This window comes from Pongo abelii, chromosome 14 (genome assembly GCF_028885655.2).
Source record: "Pongo abelii isolate AG06213 chromosome 14, NHGRI_mPonAbe1-v2.0_pri, whole genome shotgun sequence".
Taxonomy (NCBI): domain Eukaryota; kingdom Metazoa; phylum Chordata; class Mammalia; order Primates; family Hominidae; genus Pongo; species Pongo abelii.
Window position 1 is genome coordinate 106436002 of NC_071999.2, and position 17416 is coordinate 106453417.

The 17416-nt window shown below is 36.9% G+C and overlaps 1 protein-coding gene across 5 annotated transcripts in view; it reads left to right on the forward strand.

Annotated features, from left to right (window-relative positions):
• Positions 1 to 17416, forward strand: part of PCCA (propionyl-CoA carboxylase subunit alpha) — a 461053-nt gene that overhangs the window by 154958 nt on the left and 288679 nt on the right. For all 5 annotated transcript variants that reach the window (XM_024230769.3, XM_054529192.2, XM_054529194.2 and 2 more), the window contains exon 9: positions 15546 to 15624. In XM_024230769.3, coding sequence (XP_024086537.1) covers positions 15546 to 15624 — 79 coding nt within the window. The remainder of the gene's footprint in view (positions 1 to 15545; positions 15625 to 17416) is intronic.

Consider the following 17416-nt stretch of genomic DNA (forward strand, 5'->3'; position numbering starts at 1 on the left):
AAGGAAAACTATTGCCATCCTAGTGTGTGTGTAGAGTAATGTCTTATTGTGACAGAGGGAAGAATAGATTAAAAAAAGTGACCCAACTATATGCTGTCTATAAGAAACTCACTTTAGATGCAGAGACACAAATAGGTTGAAAGTGAAAGGATGGAAAAAGATATCCCATGCAGATAGTAACCAAAAGAGAGCTGGGGTGGCATACTAATGTCAGACAAGATAAACTTTAAGTCCAAAACTATTATAAGAGACAAAGAAGGACATTTTATATTGATTAACAATTATAAATATATATGCACCAGAAAACATGGCCCTAAAATACTTAAGATAAACATTGACGGAATTGAAGGGAGAAACAGACTAATTCTACAATAATAGTTGGAGACTTTAATAGCACACTATTAGTAATGGATGCAACATCTAGAGAGATCAGTAAGGGAGGGAATAGAGGACTTGAACAGCACTATATACTAATTAGACCTTGTGGATATATAATGACCATTCTACCCAATAACAATATAAGGCACATTTTTCTCAAGTAACTATTAAAAGAGGAAAGGAGTGATGATTGAGTTAAAATAATTGTTAAAGAAAAAGAAAATATAATAACAAACAGGAGCAATATCTCATAAAGTGTTGCCCATGACTCGCAATGTTCCCAAGACTTAGTTTGATATAGAAATATTTTTCCCCACATGTACTGATTTGTATTGATGGATTGCTCTTTTCTTAAAATAGTATAGGATTCTCTGCAATATATAAATTTTATTTTTCTTTGCAAATGATTGCTTTATATTAATTTGGTTACTATTTTATAGTAAAATTTTTGTTGTTGTTGTGGTTTTTTTTTGTGACAGAGTCTCATTCTGTTGCCCAGGCTGGAGGGCAGTGGCGTGATCTCAGCTCACTGCAACCTCTGCCTCCCGGGTTCAAGTAATTCATCTGCCTTAGCCCCCACTTAGCTGGGACTATAGGCATGCACCACCACGCCTGGCTAATTTTTGTGTTTTTAATAGATATGAGGTTTCACCATGTTGGCCAGACTAGTCTGAAACTCCTGACCTCAAGTGATCCCCCTGCCTTGGCCTCCCAAAGTGCTCTGATTACAGGTGTGAGCCACCACATCTGGCTGGTTACTATTTTGTAGTAAAATTGACCATGAGTTAGTTTTCTTTGTATTTCTAATACTTAATGCTTGTTACAGAGTATATATTCAGCAAGTGGTTATTTGGCGAATGAATCAAAATGAAATATGTATATATATGTATAGAAATGAATTAAGCAATCACATATTTTAAAGTTCTTTTGTAATATTTATAGACCAGAATTTGACTATAATTTTCTTCCTTTTCCCCCTTAATCTTCAATTTTATAATAGAGATACCTGGGGAAAAAAAGGAATATTAAGCAAAACATGATAAACTTTCAGCAAATAGATAATTGAAACAAAATGATCTAGGATTATTCAAATAAATTCAGTATATACTTGTTAATGACTACGAGTCATCAATTCTTGTAGGCTGTCCTTGTGTTCGTTAGGCTGGACTAATAGAAATTTATAGGAATCTAAGATTCAAATGCATGAAAATCTTTTACTGAACCTTATTGCCTTTACACCAGCCTGTTCCCATGACATCTTATGTTCTTTGAAAGTCTGGCTCTCCCATTTGACTTATTTTACTATTAGTCTTCTGACGTAGTGTGTCTGCCCTGTCTCTGCGTAGTGTGTGGGGGCTATGGTAGTCCTTTCTTTTCTGCCCTGGCTGTTTGCCTTTGCCTATTCTTCTCATCTTCCTTTTGGCATAATACAACATTTTTTTAAAAAGTTACTTTTGTTGTTTATATACAACCAATAATTCATACTTAAGAGGGATAAAAATATGTGGCTAAGTCAGAAATCTTTTTATTTTGTCTATTTCATGCAGCTTAGAAAAATTTTCACATGTTATATATGACTCTGGGGTTAAGGTTATATGGAAGAAACCTTTGCAAAAACATTACAATTTATACCTTCTTCACAATCTTACATCTTGTTAATTTATTTGCCAATTTCGTCTTCAGGAGAAGACATTTAATATTTAAGGAGATTGAATAATGCCTAAGGAAAAGTTATGTTAAAGAAAATGGCATTAAAATAATGTATGTGAAATCCATTAAATAATGAGATGTTTATTTTGCTGTTTTCCTATTATTGAAGTGATGTGGTCATTTGAGATTAGAATGATATTCCCTGGGAGACAGGAACTTGTGTTCTGTGGCTTTTTATCTTCTTTCTTTTCCAGTGGGTGCTTACATTTTCTTTTATTATTCCAACATGCACATTTGGGTTTAAGCATAATTTCACAAGTTCTTTTTCTGTCTTTTACTGTTAAATTTGCTGTTTCTGTCTCCTTTTATTTCTCTCAGTCCTTCATCTTCTTTCTCTTGTTTTATTGTTAGTCATTCGTGTATACCATTTTTTTCCTTTTTCTATTACTCTGTTGGAAAAGGCTGTGCATAACATTCAGGCAGGAATGTGGAAACACATTGTAATGTGAAAAAAACGTTGCTTTTTTTGTTTGGAAACTTCCTGTGTGTGAAGCGTTTTGCTCTAATCTGTGCACTGAAATGCACTGATTTCCAATCCCTGGAGCAGAGTTAGGGATCTAGTATTTTTATTTGCCTAAGTAGAGAGAAATAATAGGCAGGCAAAATCAGTTTTGCCTTTCTCTGCCAAAGAAATAGTGTCATAAAATAGTGTCATGTATTGGTTTGTTTAGTGTATAATACATCTTGATTATATTTTTGTAGGTACTGAATATTGATTCAGTCTTATTTAAATATGTTTATATAGTTATTTGTATATATGTGTATGACACACCGAGGAAAGGGTGTGTGTGTGTGTGTGTGTGTGTGTGTGTGTGTGCAGTAGTAGTAGAGAAGTGGATAAATCATAGACTCCAACATATATATGTTTACTAGTTACTGGATAATTACAGACCCCAAATAGTGTTGATGCAAATGTGCATCACCTCAGTCTGAGGTCTGCCAACTCAAATGATACTCCAAAACTAAACTGATAATGATGAAACTAAATATAACTATTTTGTGATTTAAAGAGAGCAATAAAATCAGTGGAAAATTATGATCAAATAAAAAATGAGTAATGCATTGATAGTAGAGTGTATTTCCCCAATTTGTTTGAATTTAAACTGTTTCCTTGTTTGTATCTACAGCAGAATTTTTCAGTGTAGTCACATGGTGCATGGCAGCCAAATTTCCCAGTAGATTCTGAACTAGATCCTTGGAAAACTCTAGTAATATGCTAAATTTAATTAGAATTTGTGGAGTTATCATTAGTTCACCAGACCTCAACTATACCACATTTTTACTGTCCCTTTCCTGTCACTTTAAACAACACAGATTTAGTTTTTCTTCATTCTGTGTGTTCAATTCTCATTCGTCAGGTTGTAGGGTGAGAAGGAGGCGTTTTGTTCTATGCTCTCCTTATTCAGTGGCTAAGGCTGATGGAGTTTCCACCATCTGCAGTGTCGTAGATTACAGAGGCAGGACATAGAAAAGCCTCAATTTTGATAATCATCAAGAAGACGTTCTTCATGACAAGGTGTTTACTATTATATCTCATTGTGTGGTTTTGAAATTTGCAGACTATCACCACCATCTCCTAAATATTTCTTGAATTTATCTACTTCTCTGCATTTCTGTTGCTATTCTCTTTGTTTAAGGTAGTGTCATCCCTTGCCTACATCACTGTAACAGCTTTCCAAATGTACTCCTCTTATCATAGCTTGTAATCCCTTGGAGGTAGACTCTGGAAGCTTATTGGGGGAAATACTTTTGGGACCAATACTTGAGGGGGAATGAAGGAAACTGAGCCAAGGGAAAAGTTGAGTTGATTCTCTCTCAACAAAGGCATTAGCTAATAATTTAGAGAGCTATGAATATTTGTTGGTCTTTTTTAGTTGTTCCAAGTTCGGGCAAGAGGATTCAGCCTTTGTACACCTGTATCAACTATCTAGTGGGTGTGGGCTGCCCCTAGGAAGGGGCATGACCTTAGGCAGAAAGCTGAGGACAAGTCAGCTTTTGGTTGACAATACTTACAACAGTTGGGGCAATGTCCTGAACTAGGGTTCTGGGCAGAAAACTGTACTTAATAACTTTGAGATATATTTTTCATGATTGTTCATTTCTAAGTATTTTCAGATTTCTGCTATGATTTTGACTCATATGTTATTTGGTGATGTATTTTAATTCTTTAATTTTTTGAGATAGAGTCTTGCTCTGTCATTGAGGCTGGAGTGCAGTGGTGTGATCACGGCTCACTGTAGCCTCGACCTCCTAGGCTCAAGTGATCCTCCCACCTCAGCCACTGGAGTAGCTGGGACTACGGGCACATGCCACCACCTCTGGCTAATTTTTGTTGTTGTTGTTGTTTTTGTATTTTTTGTAGAGACAGGTTTTGCCATGTTGCCCAGGCTGGTCTCAAATTCCTGGGCTCTAGTGATCCTCCTGCTTTGTCCTCCCAAAGTGCTAGAATTACAAGTGTGAGCCACCATGCCAAGCCTAGTGATATATTTCTAAATAACTGAAAAAAAATAGTTTTTTTATTATTATTGATTTCTAACTTAATTGCTTTGTGGTCAGAGAGTATCAGCTTTTTCATTTAAAAATCTTTCAGATTTGATGAAAATTGCTTTATGGCTAAGGAATAAGTCACTCTGATATATATATTCTGTATGTTCCTGAAAAGAATGTATATTCTCAAATTATTATATGCAATGTCTTATAGATAACTCAAGAGGTCAAACCTACCTGTTAGGATATTCAAAACTTCTAGTGATTTTTTTTTTTTTTTTTTTAAATTAAGACAATGGAGTCTCACTCTGTCACCCAGGCTAGAGTGCAATGGTGTGATCTCGGCTCAACGCAACCTCCGCCTCCCGGGTTCAAGTGATTCTCCTGTCTCAGCCTCCCGAGTAGCTGGGATTACAGGCACCCACCACCATGCCTGGCCAATTTTTATAGTTTAGTAGAGATGGGGTTTCACCATGTTGGCCAGGCTGGTCTCGAACTCCTGACCTCGGGTGATCTGCCCACCTTGGCCTCCCAAAGTGCTGAGATTACAGGCATAAGCCACTGCGCCCGGCCTGTGTTTTTTTTTTTTTGAGACAGAGTCTCGCTCTGTCACCCAGACTGGAGTGCAGTGGCATGATCTCGGCTCACTGCAAGCTCCCGTCCCAGGTTCACGCCATTCTCTTGCCTCAGCCTCCCAAGTAGTTGGGACTACAGGTGCCTGCCTCCACGCCCGGCTAATTTTTTGTATTTTCAGTAGAGACGAGGTTTCACCATGTTAGCCAGGATGGTCTTGATCTCCTGACCTCGTGATCTGCCCACCTCTGCCTCCCAAAGTGCTGGGATTACAGGCGTGAGCCACCGTGCCTGGCTTTTTTTTTTTTTTTTTTTTGAAACAAAGTCTCGCTCTGTCACCTAGGCTGGAGTGCATTGGCACAATCTGGGCTCACTGCAACCTCTGCCTCCCGGGTTCAAGCAATTCTCCTGCCTCAGCCTCCCGAGTAGCTATGACTACAGGTGCCTGCCACCACACCTGGCTAATTTTTTTGTATTTTTAGTAGAGATGAGGTTTCACCATGTTGGCCAGGCTGGTCTCGAACTCCTAACCTTAAGTAATCTGCCCACCTCGGCCTCCCAAATTGCTGGGATTATAGGCATGAGTCACCACATCCAGCCTTCTTGTGATGTTTTTGGATATTTGATGGACCTATATTTGAAAAAGTGATTTTCCAATTTTTCCTTGCTTGTTAGGTTTTGTCCCTGTTTAGATAATAGGTATATTACAGTGTATCATGTTTCCTTGGCTATCAAAACATAATGACCAATTTTTGTTTTCAAGTCTAATTATGATATTAATATTCCTAAACAAGCTTATTTTTGTTTTATCCTTGTATCATTCTTTGTCTTTTTCATCTGCCAGTGAACTGTTGTTTTAGGTGTGTCTCTTGAAGTGCACATCTAAATTTGGACTGGATTTTTATTTTATTGTTTTTCTATTCAGCCTGCTGGAGCTTGTCTTTTAGTTGGAGAGTTTAGTCCATTTATATTTATTGTATTTAAAATTATATTTTGATTTATTTATATAATCTACTTTTTGGGGGTTTTGTTTGTTCCATTGTTTGGATTCTGTTTTCTTTCTTGGCTTCTTTTTGATGATGACTTTAAAAAAAAGTCTCTTGTTCTTATTTTATGTACCCTTCCCATTCCTCCCTCCACTATGTTGGAAATTTTGTACTCTATTTCTATTGTTTCAGTGTTTGCTATAGAAATTTCAACTTGGAGACATTCCTTCAGGTGTCCTTCATCTTTGGCAATGTTTATTGTTGTCAGTGTTTTGGATTTTAGCCGTTCTAATAGGCGCATAGTAGTATCTCATAGTTTCAGTTTGCAATTCCCTCATGACATATAATATTGAGCATCTTTTCATGCTATTATTTGCCATCTGTGTTTCTTTTTTATTGAGATGTCTCTTCAGATCTTTTGAACATTTTTCAATTGGGTGGTTTGTTTTCTTATTGTTGAGTTTTAAGAGCTCTGTGTATTTTGGATACAAGTTCTTTCTTAGGTATGGGTTTTGTAAATATTTTCTCCCAGTCTATAACTTACGTCTTTATTCTTTTTTTTGAGATGGAGTCTCACTCTTGTTGCCCAGGCTGGAGTGCAGTGGTGTGAGCTTGGCTCACTGCAACCTCCGCCTCTCGGGTTCAAGTGATCCTCCTGCCTCAGCCTCCTGAAGAGCTGGGATTATAGGCACCCGCCACGACGCCTGGCTAATTTTTTTTTTTTTTTTGTATTTGTAGTAGAGATGGGGTTTTGTCATGTTGGCCAGGCTAGTCTCGAACCCCTGACCTCAGGTGATCTGCCCACCTCGGCCTCCCAAAGTGCTGGGATTACAGGCATCAGCCGCCATGCCCGGCTGTGTCTTTATTCTTTTAAGAATGTTATTTGGGCTGCAGAAATTTTTATTTTAATGAAGTTAAATGTGCCAGTTTTTAATGGTTTGTGCTTTTGGTGTTATATGTAAAAACTCATTGCTAAACCAAAGTTACCTAGATGTTCTATTTTTTCTCTAGAAATTTTATAGTTCTGCAATGTATATTTAGGTCTGAGATCCATTTTGAGTTAATTTTTGTGAAAGGTATAAGGATTGTGGCAAGATTAATTTTCTTATGTAATGAATATCCAGTTATTCCAGTACCCTTTGTTTGGAAAGACTATCTCCATTTAATTGCCATTGCTTCTTTGTCATAGTTCAGTTGACTGTATTTGTGTGGGTCTATTTCTGGGCTCTTGAGTAATTTGTCTGTCTTAGACAATACCATACTGTCTTGATGTCTGTAGCTTTATGGTAAGTCTTGAAGTTGGGTATTGTTAGTCTTTTGAATTTGTTCTTTTTCTTCAATATTGTGATGCCTATTCTGGGTCTTTTCCTTTCCATGTAAACTTTAGAATCAGTTTGTTGATATCTACAAAATAAATTGCTAGGACTTTGATTTTAATTGTGTTCAACCTATAGATCATGTTGAGGAGGATTGATATCTTAACAATATTGAATCTTCCTATGCATGTACATTGGTTATCTCTACATTTAGATTTTCATCCATTTCTTTCATCAGAGTTTTGTAGTTTTCCTCATAGATACGCTGTATGTGTTTTAAGATTCATGCCTATGTTATTTCTTTAGTACTAATGTAAATGGCATTATTTTAATTTCAAGTTCCAGTTGTTCACTGCTGGTATATAGGAATGTGATAATCTTTTGTATATTAATTTGTATTCTGTAACCTTACTATAATTGCTTATTAGTTCCAAAAATTTTGTTGTTGTTGCTGATTTTTTTGGAATTCCTTCATAGACAGTGATCTTATTCACTAGTGAAGACAGTTCTGTTTATTCCTTCCCAGTCTGTTTACTCTTTATTTCCTTTTCTTGACATACGTCATAAGCTGGAATCTGCAGTCAGATGTTGAATAAGAGTTGTAAGAGGGGACATTCTTGTATTGTTCCTGATTTTCGGGAGAAGGCATCCAGTTTCTTGTCATTAAGTGTAATGTTAGCTGTAGGCTTTTTGTGTATATTCTTTATCAAGTACAAGAAATTTCTCTTTATTCCTAGTTTGCTGAACTCAGTGATTGTTGATTTTTGTTAAATGCTTTTTCTACATCTATTTATATGATCATAGGATTTTTCTTCTTTAGCCTGTTAATGTGATGGATTACATTAATTGATTTTTGGATGTTGAATCAGCTTTGCATACCAGGACTAAATCCCATTTGGTCATGGTATATAATTCTTTTTATATATTATTGGACTTTTTAGTCATTTTAATATCTAAAAACTTAAAATGTTTGTTTTTTTCTTGTTTATCTCATCATGTTTATTTTTTTCTCTAAATCATGTTACCTGTTTGTAATAGCTGTAACTTATAATAGTATTTGTAACAACTGTTTTAAGAGTCTTCATTTCTGGGTTTATTTCTGTCAGCTATTTTCCTTCTGATATGAATCACGTTTTGCGTCTTTACCTATCTCTTAATTGTTGATTGGATTCTAGACATTGTAAATGTTACATTGTGTGTTTGGATTTTGTTACCTTTATTTAAAAGGTATAGATGTTTAGTCTGGCAGGTACATTAATTTTGTTTAGGTTAAGGCCTTTTAGGCTTTAAAAAAGTTTTCTCAGGGCGAGTCTAGCATAGCCCTTTCTCGTGTTCTGATTAAACAAGCTTATATTATGCTGTCTCTCTACCCGTCACACCTCCTATCCTTTGGTTCATAATTTCTATTTCATTATATGTCTATGGTTTTTTCGTAGTATAATGTAAACCCATGAGAGATGTAGGCAGGAGAGAGATAAAATAGTATATATACCTTAAGAAAATTTCACTGACCACTATGTGGCTTGGATGGGGGCAACTGTAGTAGTGGGGAGTTCTGCTAGTAGGCCAGTACAAGAGTCCTGGACTGCTGGTAGTTTGTGTAAGTATTATGATTAAGTATTATGATAACTGAGATAAAGAAAAGTGAATAGATTTGATCTTTTTAAATAAAGAATTTATAAGAGTTTCATACTATCCAGCAGTTGTGCTCTTACACATAGATCCAGGAAGCTCATATACAAAGTTCCAGACAAGTACAAAAATATTCAAAGGACCATTGTTATATAAATAGAACAGGATACAGTCTGAATGTCCATTCACAGTGGAATGGATAATGCTGCAGTATGTTTGTAGGTGACATAGATTACAGCAGTAAAAATAATGGCTTACAGCTGCTCAGATTAACTAATACATTTACTTAGTAACTCTTACTTTGCATGTTATTCTTTAGGCAGTTTCAGCCACTGCAGAAACAACAAAGAAGACAGGCAAAGATCTTTGTCTTTATGTTTTTTTAATCATTGTGCAGTGAACAATGTAGATATTGATTAAAGCAAGAATCATTAATGTTCATTTTTAATAATGGGTGAAAATTGTTTGGATATAGGATCATCACAGTTTCAAAGTATCATTCTACAGATTATTTGCTAAGAAAAAAATGGCATACTTTCTGTGAGGAAATTTAATGGATGCCATCTTAAGTAATCAAGCTTTATCAGTTTGGGATAAATTGACTTTTTATTTTACTTTTGATGTGATGGAAGAACTCGAGGATACAATATCAACTATGTTGTATTTAAGATTTCTTAAAAATCTTGAATTTAATGAGTGAATAATCAGGTATATTCAAATTGTGGAATATTCTATCAAACAACCACCCCGGATTCTTAAAAAATATCATGGTCATGAAGAACTCCCCCCGCCATCAGCACAAAACAACAAACACAAACCCCCACTTTCCCTTCTGGGGAGGCTGAGGGGGTCCAAAAGGCAAGTGAACTACTTTACATTAGAGGAGCACAAAGAAATGAAACAAAGCAATGCGTACTATTTGATTTCTATGTAATTCTCATGAGCAACTTTCATCTGGGGATTTCCTTCCTTTCTGTCCTAGTTCTTTCTTGGAGTGGGGGGTCTTTTCTCTTCTAAGGTCCTATTACCCATATCAGGGCCTATTCTTTCCATCTAGAGGACTGTTCAACTTCCTGAAATATCTTTTGTTTTCTTTTTACCTTGGACCTTTCCTTGAGGAAACAAAGGCCTTGCAGTTAATTATAGGTGTTTTGCAATTGGTTTTAAAGAAGACCCCCCACTCCCCATCACATCTCCTTGATCCATGAGAGATTTCTGATTAGTACCACTGTATTAGGAATAAGACATTTCCTAATAAATACTTTTCTTTTCCCTTCTTTTTATTTTTCCTTTCCTTTTAGTATATTCTATGAAATTTTAATTCAAGAAATTGTAGGTGAGAAAACCACATAAGATTCTTTATTATACAGCTTACCACTGTTGCATCAATAGAGTGTCATTTTATCAGCTTTTAAGTTACCAGGTTGTGCTACCATGTGTGGCATGGGTTTTGCTTGAAAAGTGATGTTATTTATTGTGTCTTGAGTAGGTAAACGTGACATTATCAGTTGGTCAAAAAAGATAATTCTTTTTAACTTGGAATCCATAACTAAATGGAAAATCTCCTAAGCTCCTAGAATCTTCCTTCATTCATCCCCTTATCTTCCACATCCAAACTGTTGCTAACTCTAGTCTTTGTCTTTCTCTCTATCTCTGTTGCTAGCTGGACTGCTGCAAAGGCTTCCTCATCAGCTCCTTGTTTCTACCTTTGCCCTTTCACAATTCATTCATTGCACAGCAGCCAAAGTGATCTTTTAAAATGCTATATTAGGTACTTCCCTTTCCTGTATCACACCTTCCAACTTGTTCCTTCTGTCTGGACTCAACCCCCCTCATTGATTTTCAGAGTGCTTGCTCTATCTTGTCATTAGGTTCTCAGTTTAAATACCAGTTTTCTCAGAGAAGCATTTTCAAGGAGCAGTAACCCTATCACTCTCGGTTACATTTACTCCCTCCGTGTTGTTTTATTATAGCAGTCATCACTATCTTACATTGTATATAAGACATACATGCACTTATTTATTTATATTAATGTATGTATATACATAAGGAAATACTGCAGCCTTGACCTCCTGGGCCCAAGCGGTCCCCCCAGCTCAGCCTCCCAAGTAGCCGGGATTAGAGGTGTGAGCCACTCCACCCGACTCACACATACATTTAGATGCATGTATGTTTGTATATCATTGTCTGCTAGATAGCAGGGAGTTTTCTGAATCGTTGGCCTTTGTAGCCTGCAGAGAGCCAGATAAGGCTTATAGTGTATACTCAGTAAACATTTTTTAAACTGATGAATACAAATTTGATAGTAGAGTTAGAAGACTGCTTGCTTTGTGGTAGAAAGTAAGACGCACTGGTAGCTGGGAGGTGAGGGACCCAGAGAAGATGTCTTGTCCTGCACTTAAACCTGCCCTTGAAAACTGAGTCCAGAAAAGTAGCAGTGGAAACTTTGTAGTACTTTGCTAACCTAAGTTTCTGTATTTTCTTCGTATATTTTCTCATATAGTAGTACTTAGTAGATTTCTTTTCGGAAGCATTAGTGCCTCTTTTATTGTGCAGAAGAGAATAAGGAGTGGAGACTGTCTCTGTGTTGGAGCTGCAGTGTCAGTAGGGGAGTCACTTCTGCGTCTGGGGTGAGGTAAGGTAGTAGCAGTAAGCATCCAATGAGAGGGCCTGGAAGGTGAGGAAAAACTTGAGAAGAGCACTAGAGCCTGATTTTTGTTTTTTTTTTTTTAAGCAGTCTTTTCTACTAGGACATTCACCTCCTTTTACGAGTAGAATTTGTATTTTATTATGCTCTGTGTATTAGTCCATTCTCACACTGCTAATAAATACATACCTGAGACTGGGTAGTGTATAAAGAAAAAGAGGTTTAATGGGCTCACAGTTCCACATGGCTGGGGAGGCCTCACAGTCATGGTGGATGGTGAATTAAGAGCAAAGTCATGTCTTAACATGGCACCAGGCAAGAAGAGAATGAGTGCCAGCAGGGGAAATACCAGACACTTACGAAACCATCAGATCTCATGAGAACTCACTCACTATCACGAGAACGGTATGGGGAAAACTGCCCTCATGATTCAGTCACCTCCCACCAGGTCCCTCCCACAGCACATGGGGATTATTACATTTCGAGATGAGATTTGGGTGGGGACACAGAGCCAACCCTTATCATTCTGTTTCAAACATATATCAGCTGAAGAATACAAAATTAAACAAATACAGTATAGACAAGAGCCAAGCACAGAAGTAAGTGCTCCAGCGGATGAGAAAATGTGAGAGAACATTAGTGGAAATTTCATGTCCAGATGAGGTAAGTGAGGGGTGACAAGCACCAGCGACTTGATCATTTCTGATTTTTCCAGGAATGCCAACTTTTGACTAAATCTTTTTTTCCTTCCACTTCCCGTTTGCTTATCTTAATTAGAGTGGCAGGGACACAAGAAAGTAGGGATGAGGGACTGAACTGTTAGATATTATTTAACATTATCTGTGTGGATTATTCTTTTCCCTGCTCTTCAGATTTCTAAGTATTGTTTCTCCATGGTGTGGTGACAGCATATGTACTGCCTGAAATCTATTTGGCGTAAGAAGTTGAGTAGAAAACCTTACTGTTACATTATTTCAGAATATAGCTCAATGGTTAAATTAAGAGTTAGTATCAGCCAGGTTCAGTGGCTTATGCCTGTAATCCCAGCACTTTGGGAGGCCAAACAGGAGGATTTCTTAAGGCCAGGAGTTCCAGACCAATGTGGGCGATATAATGAGACCCCCATCTTTAAAAAAAAAAAGAAAATTAGCTGGGTGTGTTGGGGTGCACCTGTTGTCCCAGTTACTGAGGAGGCTGAGGTGGGAGGATTGCTTGAGTCTAAGAGGTCAAGGCTACAGTGAGCCAAGATCACACTCTGCACTCTAGCCTGGGTGACAGAGCGAGACCAGAAAAAAAAAAGCTAGTCTAACTTGCATCAGTTTCTTCCTCCCTCCCAATCTTTTTCTGTTTGGCTTGTGAAATTTTGGTCAGGGTATCTTGCCTTCCTGGGTTACATGTATTCACAGGTCTAATGCTGTGTTGCCAGCAGCACTGGGAGACCACAGTGCCTTATTATATATTGTCCTATTCTCTAATGACTTCCTGCCTTTTCTGAGCATCTGATAATTTTTTGTTGATAAATTGTTTTATGTATCTTGTTTCCCCAGCTTGTTCCTTGTGAGCAAGAATGATTTCCATGTCATATTTTGAAATTCACAAATCACTGTATAGTCCAGGGTCCTTAGTAAATGACTAAAATGAGATTAGTACTGGAACCAGAAAAACTGTAAATTTCCTAATCCTCAGAGGGATCTGAATGTAGTGGAGATGTGGGCTGTCTCTCAGCTCTTGTGGTTTCCAGTTACATGGATAAATGGTTTGTGATGATGCATTGATAAAATTTTTTTTTTGAGAGGATGGGGGTAAGGATCTATTAAGTTGTTGTAAACAGGGTTTTGCAGGTATACCAGTTTCAAATTTTTAGATTGGGCTTTTTCACTCCCCTAAAACAGGCTAATTCTTCTCTACTAATTTCATTCTGATTATTTTATGCTTGTTATTGTGAATGAGACAAATACCATTCTTGCCATTCTCATGCAGGATTAAAACTCGTGCATAATCTCTTGCAGAATCAAGAATCAAAGCGTGCACAATCTTCCATGCTTTGTCCCCATCTATGTTTTCTATTGTGTTTTCCCCTACCATCCTGCAGATAACTCTGTACTTCAACTGAATTGTCTCAGTCATTCCTTAAACTTGTCCTATAATCTCCACCTCTGTTTTCCCCACTATTCCTGCCTGAAATGTTCAAGTCCTGCTCATTCTTCATAGCATCATTTAAATAGCCCTTTCTTTTTTTTCTTTTTTGGAAACGGAGTCTTGCTCTGTCGCCAGGCTGGAGTGCAGTGGCATAATCTTGGCTCACTGCAATCTCCGCCTCCCAGGTTCAAGCGATTCTCTTGCCTCAGCCTCTGAGTGGCTGGGACTACAGACGCACACCACCACACCCAGCTAAGTTTTGTATTTTTAGTAGAGACGGGGTTTCACCATGTTGGCCAGGATGGTCTTAATCTCCTGACCTCGTGATTCGCCCACCTCAGCCTCCCAAAGTGCTGGGATTACAGACATGAGCCACTGTGACCAGCGTAAATGGCCCTTCTGATAATACACTTTTCTTAATTATTTTTCTCTCTACCTCCCTATGATCCTTTCTGTTTTGAATTGCCAGTGATAGAACTATTTGGGTCCTTTGCTTTTCTCTTCTTGGATTTGAAGGCTCCCAATGTAAGAGCATGTTCTTTATCTGTCTTCTCAGTGCACTGAGCATTGTTTCAAAAATACCAGCCCATATAAACATCATGAACAGAAAAAAAATTTAAATTGAATTAATTATAAAACACTTAGGAAGCAGGTGCCATTTTAACTAAGTTGAAGTTAAAGAGTGATGTTTTGTGGTTGGGGGTTCAAAAGGTCTGTGACATTTGGCCTTCTCCTCCCTTTTCCTCTAAGGATCCTATAGCTGAGTTGAGTGCCAGTAGGGTATCACAGGCCAGGAAGGATCCTGTAAGGGCTCGCTGAGCTCTTTTTTCTTCAGAAAAGATCATAAACAAATGGTCCCAAACATAGGAGTATCTCTACCTTGTTTTTAGAAAACATCTAAAGAAGGGGACTTGTACACTTTTCTTGATAAATCGTTGTAAATGACTCTTGCTGTCAGAAATTTTACTGTATAATAACTAAATACTTAATCATGTAACTGATGACAATTTTATGAGTTTAAAACTTTAGCTGGAAGTGTCCTTTGTTTTGACCTTACTTTGTATTTTCATAACACCCTGTTAATGGACGGAACAGTGGAATAGCTTCTCCGTTGATACCAGTGAGCCCTGGAGCTTCTGCTCCAGCCCATAGTATTGTAGCCGTGTTTGGATTTTCCCCAATACCGTCATGTCAGTTCTTGCTAATAAAAGCTGTAGGGGTTCTCTGTGACTCTTCAGATGAAAATACCTTAAGTACCTGAAAATCACCATTTTTGAAAAAAGGGAATTTGTTATGCATGCAAACCTCAGTTTTGGAGATGTTTCTTGGTGCTATTATAAGTTGTTTCTTATATCTTTGGTTACTTAATACTGTACTTCTGTTTTTGGAATCCACTGTTAATTTATGTATGTTTTCTTAGCTTTTATTACTGGGGAAAATGTTATGTTTATTGGTACAAGAGCCCTTTTTTCTTTTAAAATGGTCACACTCTCATTTTTTAAATACATCATTACACTGGTGTTACTTTCCTGGTGTTATTTTCCTGACTCTAAAGAAAGGAACTTTTAAATAAATTAATTATTGTCTTCTGCGTTATTGAACATGTGGTCAGTTGTCATGTTCATACATCCCAATGATCAAAGTCTGAGCTTCTGTCTAATTCTTCCCTGCTGTTAGGCTACCCTGTCATGATCAAGGCCTCAGCAGGTGGTGGTGGGAAAGGCATGCGCATCGCTTGGGATGATGAAGAGACCAGGTGAGAGGCTGTCCAAAATATACTTTTGATGAAAATTGCAGTTACCAGAGTTTTATTAAACTGACAGGTAAACAGATACCAAAAGCATAATGGAGTAATTACAGTAACCATCTAATTTTTACACTTTTGAATGGGAAAAAGATTGAAATTATGTGGAAACCTTCCTTATTTATATTTTGATGATGATTATCTTATTATAGAAAGGGTTTTACTATTTTAAACATTAACAAAGGATTTTCTTTTTGTTTTTACCGTATATTTTTAAAAATTACAGTCAGGATTCTATTTTCTGGGCACAAATTACTAACATTTGGCTATATAATTCTAAATGTCATCTAAAGATTTAAATCAACTATATTTAAAAGCAGTTATAATTTCATTGAGACTTAATGTATTACCTCAGTATGTAGTTGCTTTCCTTTGCTAGTGCATAAAAGTAGTGAATTGCTTTGATAATTTTAGAGTGTGAAATATATTCTTTTTCCTTGAGTTTGAAATTACTGTGTCCTTTATATGGAATGCACTCTTATTATAATTTAGAATACTTTTTATGGCCCAATCTCAGAAGTTACACAGGTTTCCCTCCAGTGAACACAGCTTCTGCTCAAATTCAAGGGGAGGGGACCGAGTCTTCACTTCTTCATGAGAGAGTGGGCAAGATTCTTAGAAGAGCACGTGGAATGGGAGATACTGTTGTGGCCATCTTTGGAAAAGACAATCTGCCACAGCCCGTTTTGTGGGAAAGAATGGTATCATAAAGAAGTCGAATACAACTTAATGGTTTTGCAAGAGATGTGTATTTTGTGGACTTCAATTTTTTTCTCATTGTTTTTCTGTTTTGCACAGTACTTACATAGCAATTTCACTGAACGCTTAGTGCTTATTTTTCATTATTCATCTTAGGATCTCAGGTTTCTTATCAGTCATTTCTCCAGGGCTACTGTTGGTAACTTACTCTTTTATGGTGCGGATTACTCTTTATAGTTTCTTGGAAGTGAGGTTTGCTGTGCTGCTGTTGATTTATAAATTTTAATTTAGAGCTTAATATTTTGAGAAATCACTATATCCATTCATATATTAGGCATCATTTTGTAAATAATTTAGCCCTTTCTTGGCAAGTAAATAGCACATTGATTCAAAATATGTTTATAAAATTAATAAAAATACATGAATAATTTTCTACTTAAAATATTACTCTCTTCAACTTGATAAATAAACCATCTCAGAAAACTTGTTGAGATCAACACAGGCGTGACTATTAGATTTAATAGTACAAGCTTCTCATTTTAAAAAGTTGCTCTATATCCCTTATTTATTTGGGAAAGTCAAAACTACCTAAAAAGGGAAAGAACAGTACTGCAAACATACCTATGCTTGTCTTTTGGAGCCACTAACCATGAACACCATGCCACAACTTATCCACCCCTTCTTTTCCTCTCTCCCTCTCGAGGAAGTAATTGGTTTTTACATAATCCACAAAGATTTCATTTTTCAGGTACAAAGGAAAATTTAGTAGCTTAATTGCTTTATTCCTTTATCCTAAGGGGTGTCTTTTTCTTGTAACATCTTTCCTATGTTTTTTGGGGGGAAGTAGCATCTATGACTTGTCTTGGAATCTGTAGGACATCTGAAAGATTTTTTTTAAAAATGTAATTTTTTTTCTTTTTTTTTTGAGACAGAGTCTCGCTCTGTCGCCCAGGCTGGAGTGAAGCAGCACGATCTTGGCTCACTGCAATATCTGCCTCCTGGGTTCAAGCGATTCTCCTGCCTCAGCCTCCCGAGTAGCTGGGAC